This window comes from Phycodurus eques, chromosome 11, assembly GCF_024500275.1.
Source record: "Phycodurus eques isolate BA_2022a chromosome 11, UOR_Pequ_1.1, whole genome shotgun sequence".
NCBI lineage: Eukaryota > Metazoa > Chordata > Actinopteri > Syngnathiformes > Syngnathidae > Phycodurus > Phycodurus eques.
In genome coordinates, this window is record NC_084535.1 from 19802445 (window position 1) to 19814365 (window position 11921).

General features: G+C 39.1%; 2 protein-coding genes and 2 long non-coding RNA genes across 5 annotated transcripts in view; 1 reads left to right on the forward strand and 3 right to left on the reverse strand.

Annotated features, from left to right (window-relative positions):
• Nucleotides 1-993: 993 nt before the first annotated feature.
• dnajc12 (DnaJ (Hsp40) homolog, subfamily C, member 12) lies at nucleotides 994-5430 on the reverse strand. The gene is made up of 5 exons (XM_061691077.1): nucleotides 4956-5430; nucleotides 3277-3355; nucleotides 2972-3111; nucleotides 2754-2898; nucleotides 994-1961 (listed from the first exon to the last, which is right to left on the reverse strand). The coding sequence occupies exons 1-5, from the start codon at nucleotides 5031-5033 to the stop codon at nucleotides 1879-1881; spliced, it is 525 nt and encodes a 174-aa protein (XP_061547061.1). The 5' UTR covers nucleotides 5034-5430; the 3' UTR covers nucleotides 994-1878.
• Nucleotides 5431-5567: 137 nt separating this feature from the next.
• Nucleotides 5568-11921, forward strand: part of sirt1 (sirtuin 1) — a 9267-nt gene continuing 2913 nt past the window's right edge. The window contains exons 1-6 of the mRNA XM_061691074.1: nucleotides 5568-5970; nucleotides 6376-6498; nucleotides 6614-6849; nucleotides 8989-9141; nucleotides 9239-9386; nucleotides 9457-9536. Coding sequence (XP_061547058.1) covers nucleotides 5568-5970; nucleotides 6376-6498; nucleotides 6614-6849; nucleotides 8989-9141; nucleotides 9239-9386; nucleotides 9457-9536 — 1143 coding nt within the window. The remainder of the gene's footprint in view (nucleotides 5971-6375; nucleotides 6499-6613; nucleotides 6850-8988; nucleotides 9142-9238; nucleotides 9387-9456; nucleotides 9537-11921) is intronic.
• On the reverse strand, nucleotides 6676-10408 carry LOC133410213 (uncharacterized). The gene is made up of 2 exons (XR_009769509.1): nucleotides 7985-10408; nucleotides 6676-6754 (listed from the first exon to the last, which is right to left on the reverse strand). It is a non-coding gene; the product is annotated as an uncharacterized LOC133410213 (long non-coding RNA).
• LOC133410212 (uncharacterized) overlaps nucleotides 10748-11921 on the reverse strand; it is a 58162-nt gene continuing 56988 nt past the window's right edge. For both annotated transcript variants that reach the window (XR_009769508.1, XR_009769507.1), the window contains one exon: nucleotides 10748-11921. This exon is cut by the window's right edge and continues 500 nt beyond it. This is a non-coding gene — a long non-coding RNA (uncharacterized LOC133410212).

The window sequence follows — 11921 nt, forward strand, 5'->3', positions numbered from 1 at the left end:
ACCCATACAACGCTTGAATCCAATGTGTCGTTGTACTAGTTACAAAAGGCTTTACTTACGACATCTTGTTTACATCTAGTGCGTTGTGTCCGTTGTCTTCTGTTTTTATATTATTTAATGACCTTCTCACAGTTTTTTTTTTCTGTCACTCCCCTTTAAAAACTTGGTTCTGTTCAACTGAACGACTGTAATTCTAAATAACTATCCTTCAGAATACAAAAAAAAAAAAAAAAACCCACAGTGGCAGATTAAAACTCCACTGTGACAGTAAAACTGTTCTGGAATAAAATATATACAGATCTTCCTTTCTGCTTGACCGAACAGCCAAACAGGACAATAAATAAATAAATAAATAAATAATAATAATAATAATAATAATAATAAATAAAAAGGAACAATGGTGAAATGACTGATAACTTTGCATTTCCAGCAACCCTGGTTGACTATATTAACAAAATATTTGAGCTGATCTACTCTTATGTTACAAAACAAAATGAATTCCATCATATCACAGTGTGATCAACTGATCATCCAGTTCCAGTGTTTTAACTAAAGCATTCTGATACGAATAATAATTCTCCTAGTAATCTATTTTTACAATTATGTTATGCATTACAAAATAATCAAGGAACACATTTACTCCCATTTATGCAGTGTCCATGTTTTATTTGTTGGGCTTTTATTTTGAAGTTGGCCCACGCAGCACGTTGGAGGCGCGTTTCCGTAATGCGTCGTATGAACAATCTTTAGGGCGGCTCGCTTGACAGTTGCCACTTCATCTTTCCGACAGGAGGCTTGCTGTACTTTACTTTGTAAAAGTACTGAAGCGAAATTCACAATACCTTTGAGTCGCATAATGCTTGCGTTGCACGAAATCAAAACCCCAAAAAGAAAGAAATAATCCTAATTTTCCTCATTTCAAAGTAATTGACCATTTTAATCCGGTTGAATTCAAAATAAATGAGACTGAAGAGACAATAAAGAACACCCGGAGTCGGACACATTTTAATTACTACATCTCTTTTGACAATAATATGGGTAAATGTTCATCACTTTTACTTGATAATGTTGCGAATGTTGAATTTTGGATTCATGAACACAGAGCTAGACAGTAAGGTCCATGTGATTTCATAGAAGACGGGTTTACGTGCAGACTTTTTTTTTTCTTTTCCCCATTTCGAGTGAAATCATTGCGACTGAACATCTCCGGTCAAAAGTTGAAATGAGACGTGATCTATTCCAAACTGGCATTTACATGGGCCACTACATTTAATCAAAAATGGCCGTTTGACAGACGTGAGACACGCTCATATCAATGTAAACATCACGATTTATCAAGATGGTGGTCAGTCGTCTATTTAGCACAATAGTTGCGATTGTTTTTACACTTTTATTAAAACAACCGCTTGATTAAAAACAAATTACAAGGACTGTATTTTTAAAACATCTGTCGCAGACCAGCTCTGGTGGGAAGCCGAAATGTTTTCAAGTGCGTAAACGATGACGTCGCCACACATTTACGACAAGCCAATGCATGCGCAGACAGGGCGGAGGCTGACACCATTCCGATTCACGGTTTACGTGGTGAAAATTGACTTTTGATCGGTTTGGCAAAAGGAATATTCCACCCCTGTGAATTCAAATAAAATTCCATTCAGAGTCAGCCTGTTTATCTGGTTGAGATATTTATATGGAGCATTTTCATTCAGTTTGGGCTTCTATACCGATTATAATCAGAATACAAGGCTCCATGTACACCCAGCTGTAGTCTCCACTTAACATATCCACTTTACACACAAAGTAACATCACAGCTTGACCATGTCCACAAACTATGATACCACTATTAACAGGGTGCGATGTATTGTACTACAGTATATTCAAATGTCATAATTACGAAACTTCTGGAGCAGACAGGATGGTGAGTCAGCAGCCCAGCGGAAACGGCGATGGCAGTAATCGCCTGTATAATGAGAGCACAAAGTTAGTTTTTGGGCAATTGAAACTGCTCTTACAACAGATACACTACTCACGAAAAGTTATCGATATTGGACTTTTGGGTGAAATTTCAGGATGAACCCAACTAAGGTCCACCTTTACAGGTGAACTTATGTGCAACTGTTTGTTTCAGAACTTTTTGCACAACTTGGTGAGTGGCAAAATTCACAAGAGGTGTTTAATCCATGAATCAAACATTACATTTCCAAGGATGTCCACTTCTGTGCCTTTCTGTAACTCTTCCAGGTTTTCTGTATCTGTTGCAGCCCACTGTTAACACGATGAGACTCAAAAGCTTCGTGGCCTTTTTCCTCTGAGAACATCCTGTTTGAATCTTGGCGATGGTGAGGTAGTGTTGATCAATTTTTACGCGTCGCCTTGGTCACTTGATGTCAAAATGTGAACAGCATGATGAAAAGGAATGTTTAACTGCCAATTCTAATTGAACAAGGGTGTATGGGTTGATTCGTGGATCAAAGACCTGTTGTGAATTTTGCTGTTCAGCTCCTTGTTAGAGAACAGCACCTTCTGTAAAAAGTACTGAAACAATGAACAGTTGGAAATTTGGATTCAAAAGTTAAGAGGTCAAATTAAGTTTGAATATTTTCGCGAGTAGTGTGTATACGACCACTTGGTTTTGAGGACACATTATGTTTTGACAAAAAAAAAACAATGGGGACTAGATGACATTTTAAAATAGTGCTGTACATTATCATTATACACATTTTATAAATGTGGTTGAATGAATGGTAATTACTTGAGGATAGCATGGCTTCACACGAGGTGATCCCCGGTGCTTCCTGCTGACAAGGAAGGTCGTCGGCATGCAAAGTGATTGGTGTTTCTGCCTTTGCAGCCTCCAGCATGGGTTCCTTCTTATTTCTCACGGCCCAATGCATTGACTGCAAACATTTTTCAAGTCAGATCATGATACCGGCTTCTCTTGGAAAAATACAAAAGTCAAACATCACGCACCGTTTTTACAGAGTCATTTAAGGCTTGCCAGTCATGGAATGGGATAGCAACTCCACTTCTCTTCCATAGATCATAGTTTTTTCTTTTAGTGTCATCGCACAAAACCTCTTTGGCTTCCTGTAGCTTTTGAAACTCTGTCACTGTCAGAAAGAACATTAAAGAAATCCTGGTATAACAGCAAAATTGGGAAACATGAATAAATATACCCAACAAAAATCCAATCATTCTGAAACACCTTTGTATGTATAGCTGTAGTTTTTTTTTATTTTTATTTTATTTTTTTTACAGCAATTCAACAGATATACCTGCTTTGGGGTTCCCTAGGTGCTTGTCTGGGTGGCATGCCAAGGCTCTGATCTTGTATTCGTTGAGAATTTGTTCTGTCTGCAAGGAAAGAGGGAGGAAGGGGGGGGGGGGGGGGGGTGAATGCCTTCAATGAAAAGTTAATTATAGTTGAGAGCCCCTCAGTGTTTTTGAAGACATGATCCATTTGTTCCACATTTTAAAACAATACTGAGATGTCTTAACAATAATTCCACGACTCATGCAAGTAAGCGAGCCAGCCCTCATCTCAGCCCGCCCCACCTACTGCTATGTCAATGATGAGTATGGATTTTGTGACTCTAACGACTAGGAGCTAAGCAACAGGTGGCTGGACGTAGCGCCACAGCTGCCAACACATGTGACTGCAAATTGCAAAGCACACTCAATATCCCGCAAAGACAAAATGGGTTCTATTTTCCCTGACCTGTTAATGCAGCAGCGGACACATCACTAAACACAAATAGAGCCCCAACCTCACCGAACAATCAAGTAAGTGTTCAGTGTGTCAGAAGCTAACGCTAATAAAAGTCAATTTTACATGCTTTGTCCCCTGTATTATATGCAGTGTTGGCGAATAATTAATTGCATGTAACGAGATTATGTAATTTCATTACTAAATTTATGTAACTGTACTTCATTAAGTTAAAATATTTTAATAAAGTAGATGCTTTTGGAAATTTCCATGATTACAATCTTAGTTGCATTTGAAAAATAGCTGTCAAAACTCAGATTCCCCCCATATGATCTGTCTATGAAAATGGTGGCTTGCTTGTCCCTGCAGTATTCACCAGGAAAAACAAGTATAGGCCAATGACACAAAATATGAATCTTTTTTTTTTGTAACGGAATTGTGTTGTTATCTAACCATAAATAAGCCAGTTTTCATGCACATTTTTTTAAAATTAGCTTGAAGAGTGTGGCCGCTGCCATGAATTTGAATGTCCCTCAGGTAAGGCGTAAGCTTTTGAATTGATTGTTTTTTTATAATGATGAGGATAATCATTAATATTTTAATGTTTTAATGATCATAACACAAAGTGTTAGTTATTAGGTATTATATTTTAAAAAGGAAAGTATAAATGAGTAATTAAAAATACTTTACAAAAAAATAGCTGTCCCTTGATTTCATGTCACTGGTGTTACTATTTGTAAACACCTTTACTTAAAAAAACTGTTGCATCCTTGCAAATATCTTTTTTTAGTGCGAGAGGTCATTGGAGGCGTGTTAGTTACGCTACCTCCCCCTCCCCTCATCTCCTGCTCTGCCTACAGATGCGAACATAGATGCTATATGTATTTTATTATTGGATTGAAAAATGTCTATTTACTTTATTTGACTTAGGTACATTTATAAGTGTGTACTTTTACCAGAGTTGTTTTTTGGCACAAGTATCAGGTCTTTTACTTGAGTACTGAATACCAGTACTTTTGACATCTCCGTTGAGATGTGGAAAAAAAAAAAAAAAGCAAAAATATTAGCGTCAAAGTCACTGTTCTGCTTGACATTTTTCTTCGCTCTAACACGGCCGGCGGTGAAGGAGTTGAACTCTTGATGTACATTTTGTATGAACGCAGACTTCCAGTTCTCTTCGTTCGACAGTTTGTTTTAGGGTAAACAACTTAGCATCAACAAGCACACGTCACTGGTGGAAAAACTTACCGATGATAACTCATCACATCCTAATAAACCGTAATAATCTTCCAAATCCTCAGGTCTGCAGCTCAAAACGGCCTCCATTAAAGAATGTGATGATTTTTCGAAAATAGCAGCGTGAATTATCAGCAATCCGCTTTCCTCGACGCTGCCCCCTCGTCACGCGGGTGAATTATGATGTTCTCAAATCCTGTATATAAGATTCGCAGATGAGGGCTACTCCTGAGCTCCGGGGGAACTGAGCTGTAATTGCTACCATGTGACGTGTGATGCATTCGAGTGACTCATCCTACTCAACGCCACATGACGAAATTTAAAAGGGACATACAAGGAAATTACGGCTTTAAAAAAATAAAATAAAAAAATTAAAACCCGGTTAGCACGGTTAACATGATGATGTGTGGATCACTGATGAAAAATGGCATTAAACAAGCGATACCTGTACAAATACACATAAAATGAAAATCTCCAACTGTATAGTTGTCACGGGGTTTTGACTTTTCCCTAAAAAAAGGGGAGTTCGTGAATGCATCTTTTTTTTTGTGTTATGGTTTCATGTCAGTGACGTAAGGGGGAGTTCTTGTCGTTACCATTGGACGAGAGCATCTCACGTGGTCGATGCAAATGAGCCAGCTGTCCGAGGGGGAGGGATACGCTCACTCCGCTCACAAGATGGCGGACGAAGAGAGCAGTCTTCAGACGGCCTTTTCGGGCGCATCCGATATGGACGAGCCCGCCGCTAAAAAGTCAAAAATTACCTTGGCGACAAAATACGGCCTCAAAGTCACCGACGCTAATAAATTCCCATGCGTGTCTGGAGTCCAGCAGAGTTGGGAGGCGGCGGTGAATTATGGCCAGCCAGCGGAGAGGGAAGCGAAGCCGGCGATGGCGGTAGAAGAGGAGGCCCCCGGGGCGCAAGGCGGAGACAACAATGGCCTGGCAATGCTCGTCTCCGAGCCCTTTAAGTCCGCCGTGAAACCAGACGACAGCGCCCTGCTCGAGACATTCGAGGGCAGTGCCGGTAGGTAAAGAGACGGACGCCGGTAGCCTAAGAGGCGGACGTTTTGAACGCAGGAAGCGCCTTTCTCGGGCGTGTGTACAATTGACCAAATTGAACATTTCTAACCGAAGGAGGGTAACTAAATGTGCAACGGCAGCCTTGTCCTGGAAAGGGTGACACGTAAAAGAGAAGCGACGCGTCTACGGTAGACATGCGGGGAGTTTTCATGAATGGACTTGTTCCCCGGAGACACTGAACTTTGATAGCGACGCAGCATTTGTTCGCCGGCATGTAGTCCTCACACCCACTTCCATAAGACTGAGTTACCAATATGTATGAAATGTACCGTTAACTGGTCGTGTTGATATTTCGCTATGTCACCGCACGTGTAGTTTGTGTTATAGTTCTTCCACTTTCTACGCTCAGGTCTCATTGGGTGTGTCGATCGCCCATCCAATGGCTTGGCTGTCACACCGGAGCATGTCACAGAGGATGATGACCGATCCTCCCATGCCAGCTCCAGCGACTGGACACCTCAACCGCATATAGGTACCTGGGTGAATTTAAGCAGCATCTTTCACTTATTTCCCCCTATATGTATTTTTGTGATAATGCTTCAGCCCCAGGTATACACGTCATTCTGACAGTTTGATTTTGTGGCCAGGTTCCTACAGTGTCATCCAGCAACACATCAGAGAGACTGACCCGAGGACCATTTTAAGGGAGTTGCTGCCTGAGACTGTACTCCCACCAGATTTAGATGACATGACACTGTGGCAGATCATCATCAACATCTCAGAACCTCCTAAAAGAAAGAAGAGGAAGGATATCAACATTTTGGAAGATGTGGTCAGGCTACTCCATGAAAGCAAAAGGATTCTTGTGCTGACTGGCGCTGGGGTATGTGTCTTGCAATATATTTGCGATCACTCAGTTTTCCTATGTACAGTGAATCCTCATTTAACAAGGGATGTCAGAGAGAGGTTCCAGGACAATGTCACAAAAGATATATTTCAAACCCAAACTACAAGTTTTCCCTTTCAGTGTGGGCCAGACGATCAACAAGCACATTTACAATGAGATCCTGCGCGCGAGAAGGCGAGCGTTGTGGCAATACATTTCGTAGCAATTTCACCATGAAAACGTGCCTCCCCACACTGCCCTGAGCATTTGACTGTTCCTGGCTGAACAAAAATATTGCCGTGCCGGAGCAACGGCCCTTCTCACCTGAGGCGGTTCAGTTTGATTTTTTTATTATTATTATTATTTTTTATTTATTTATTCTAAATTTATTTTATTTAGTCACTCATTCATTCCCTCCCTCCCTCATTTTCCAAATGCAAGCGGGTCATGAAGGAGACCCATTTTGAAGATGCGGACGATATAAAGATGGTTAACAGATCTGCAGAGGATCCCGGAAGAATCCTTCTCGTAGTGCATGAATGTGTGGCAGAGAAGGCTGGGAAAGTGTGATAGACTCATGAGGCTTACTTTGAAAACTTGTAGTTTTAGTTTAGATTTGCAATATATCTTGTGACCCTAGTCCTGGAACTTTTTCTGGCACACCTAGTACATACCCACTGTGATATGCACCATAAAAAATTGTTTGAAAAGTTTTAGCCCTCCCATATGCTTAAAGTCCTTCAAAACACACTTAAAATCAACATAACAGACTTCTTAAAGTATTAGTGCCTGGGAAATGGGAGATTATCATTCAAACAGGAACTAAACCCAAGATGTCAAAACCTATTTTCAATGTGCATATCTTCTTTATCAGGTACTGTTTACTTACTTAATCTGTTGTAAAAAAAAACAAAAAAAAAACGTTTAAAACATCGCATATACACGTTTATGGGGGTAGCCATTTTTCGGTCATTTGACTCTCACAAGAGTGCGAATTTGTGTGAATGTGGTGTATATTCACCAATTCCTGTCTTATTTACAGTTGGTAGATATTCATCACTTTGGTAATGTTAAATGTACAAAAGCTACATAATAAATCATGATCATAAGCATCTACACGTACTGTACTTACTGAGGTGTGAGGCAATCTGGAATTATTTTTGCAGATCTCTTTCACGTCAAGAAGTTGATGTACAACGCTGTTGCTCTTCAATACCCTTCCTCTGCATGTTTTCCATCTCAGCCATGGTGTACACAGGATCGAACAATAAAATCTATCATCCTCAACAATCTCTACACAGTTCAATAGCCCGCTTGTATTAGCATACAAGATGCTACTTGCACTTCAATGTCACTTTCGGTCTGCAGCTGAAAATCATTTCGTCCAACGTGGCGCCGCCCTTATGTTGATTAATTATTCCGTCTAATTCTTATCCCACAAACGCAATAACTAATCAGAGTATCGTGTTGTTCCAGTGCAGGCACATAAAATGTATTCTTGCTTTAAAAATGGGGGTTTAGTTCCCTTTTAAAGACACTATGAGCAAACAAAAGACTTGCTCACGGTTCCACAGATAAGAGGCAAATCATGATTGCTTCAAGGTCTTTTTCACTCCCAGTTTAAGTTTCCTGTGAACCTGACACATAAAACAAGAGAATTAAACATTGAATATTTATCTTCCAAATGTTCTATGAAAAGTGACCGCATTATGTCTTCTAAGGCAAGTCCTCTAGCTTAATGCTGACTTGACATAATGTGAAACACCATAAACGGAAATAAGCATTGGTCTTCCGATAATTATAAACTGCTACTTTAAGACAGAGTCATAAACACACAAATATACAGAATGCATTAAATTACTCACAGGCATATTCTATCTTGTTCTGTAGGAATGATGACCATTAATGGAGTGTAGATTGATTGCTCGATTCGATCGACTTCTTTATTGTCATTCTTTTACTGTGCAACTAAATTTGGGCTTTCCTGTATACTGTATAAACCAATTAAAAAATATATCACCTAAAAATGTCAAAAGCTAAACCGTGACATACAGGGATTTACTGTTCATGCAGGGGCACTGTACCGTATGTGATTTTATGGCCACACTAAGTTTACATTATCGGCTCTTCCTTCAGGTATCTGTTTCATGTGGCATACCAGATTTTCGCTCCAGAGATGGAATTTATGCCCGTCTTGCCGTTGATTTTCCTGATCTTCCAGACCCACAAGCTATGTTTGACATTGAATACTTCCAAAGAGACCCAAGGCCGTTTTTCAAGTTTGCTAAGGTTTGCTTCATGTATGTTTATTCTTGCGAAGTCAGTGCAGTGGTAACTAGTGTGTCAGTTTTACTTGCAAGTGCTAAGTGCATTGTCTTTGTCACAGGAGATCTACCCTGGTCAATTCCAGCCTTCACCCTGTCACAAGTTCATTTCCATGATGGACAAGCAGGGCAAGCTGCTGCGTAACTACACACAAAATATCGATACATTAGAACAAGTGGCCGGAGTTCAGCGAATCATCCAGTGTCACGGTAAGTTAGTTATTTGGAAGGGAAATATAGATCTTCAAAAAGTCTAAAATAACTGAAATGGCACTTTTAGGGTCATTTGCAACTGCTTCCTGTCTCCTCTGTAAATACAAGGTGGATTGTGAAGCTATTAGGGAAGACATCTTTAACCAGGTATGTACAATGACAATTATTAGAAACTTCATAATCAAGGCTCTGCAGCTCCTGAAACCTGTTATTTATAACTTCAAAATAATTCCCGCAATTCAGAGTTATCACTGGGATTTTACAGTAATTTTGAACCCAGAACAATATAATTACTTCATTTGCTGTTTACAAATTAAGTAATTTAGTTTGAAAACACCCTGCGATTGGCTGGCAACCAGTTCAGGGTGTACCCCGCCTCCTGCCCGATGATAGCTGGGATGGGCTCCAGCACGCCCGCAACCCTAGTGCGGAGAAGCGGCTCAGAAAATGGATGGATGGAGTTCGAAAACACAAAATGTCCATGATTTAATAATGTGTGAGGCTCTGACAGATTCAGGAAACTATCCTTTTTATGCAATTCGGTTTTGGCTTAACATTTTCAAACTTGTTCATGTAGTTATGGTATGTCATTCCTGCGCTCCTTTATGCAACTATTGATGCTGCCATACAGAATACAATGGATGAAAACTTCCTGTTTTTCCATTGTATAGTGGAAACTATGATGTTGGAACACAAGTGCTTAAAATTAATTTGTCAAATTCAAAATAGTGGAAACAGAAATAATCTGTTCCAGCATTAAACCACCACCCTCCAATGTTGAAGTTGTATTTGTGAAGTGTAAAAATAAGCTAACCGACGTATAAAACTTAAAAGATAATAAATTATGTATCTTTGGTAACACATGACATACACAGTGTGTAAGTCAGTGTTGGGGAAGGAGGATTGCTGATTTTTTTTTTTACAACATTGTATATGGCACTTTTTCTACATCACATTTAGTAAAATGTTGTTGTATGTTCATCATCATATTCTCCTGTCTGCATTTACCGGTACCCTTATTCTTTTGCATCAAGAAAAATGACAAGGGGAAAAAAAAAAAAAGCCATATTGGAGTTGATTCTTTAGAGCAAGGGTGTCTAACTCATGGTAATTGCAGGCCACATCATAGTTACAGTTTTCCTCAGGGAGCCTTTATAAACTGTATAAATGTCTCCTCACCTCAACATATTACATATAAACAATTGGCCCTGCATTTGTATTTTATGTACAACCCCAGCTCCAATGAAGTTGGGACATTGTGTTAAAAGCCATAAAATTCTAAGTTAATGATTATTTGCTAAAAACAATAAAGTTGATCAGTTTGAACATTAAATATCTTGTCTTTGTAGTGTATTAAATTAAATATAGGTTGAACATGATTTGTAAATCATTGTATTCTGTTTTTTTTGTTTAACACAACATCCCAACTTCATTGGAATTGGGGTTGTATATTCTTGAAAATATTTAAGTATACAACTATTGTTAAATTTATGTTCACAAGGGATTTAGTGGGAGGGAGGAATGCTTGTAAAAACGGTTTACAATTTTCTCAAGACTTTTTTTTTTGCCAAAATTGAAAGAAACATGAAGTAGCTACTATTTGTTTGAGTGGGCCACATAAACAATATGATGGGCCGTATGTGGTCCCCGTGGACCTTGAGTTTGACACCTGTGCTTTAGAGGATGCCTGAGTTAAAGTCTCATGTGACGTGATTAGGGATGTCCCGATACAACCTTTTCCTTTCTGATACGATACCGATATTGCAGCTTTGAGTATCTGCTGATTTCGATATTGATTTGATATCAGCATGCGTCAGACAGGCTTTTACTTTTGTTTTTTCGAAACGGCTTCAATCAAGTGATATTACCATACTGAAACGGAGAACAATAGTCAGCAACAGTTGGTATGAGGAAAAACTGACCCATTTATTGTTAACCAATGGGTTATACATTAACGCTAAACACAAGAATATACTACAATTGAATAAAACAAAATTAGATGAAGAAAACCCTGAAAAATAACCTCAATAAAAACAAAAAAATGCAACATAACCACTGTTCAACTTATAAGCATATTCTACAATTAAATAGATTCAATAAAACTACTGTCCGTATATGGTGGGAACAGCATGTGCGGCAGTACACTTTTTAATTTCTTTATGTATCTGGGGTATAGTTACATCGACAATGTCGTGGTGGATCGGAATAATGTAGTGAGGCTTGTACTGCCCTTGTTTGTGTGTGCCAAGTTTAGAGTGGTGTTCCTGCTGTGTGCATCTTGACCTCTGAGGGCCTGTGTGGTGCATGCAATGAGATACACCCTTGCAGTAACATAAAGAAAGTAGAAGTCATAATCGAATATTGTTTATGACCCGTTTTTCACAGCGTTTGAATACTGTATATGCCTGAAGGTATTGTTATAGTGCCTGTTTGTATGAGTCTATACAGTATTTGTGTACCAATGTTTATTATTTTGAGAGCTATAAGTTCCACAAGTTCAATGCAAATTTTTGTTAGCTTGTCAACGGTGTT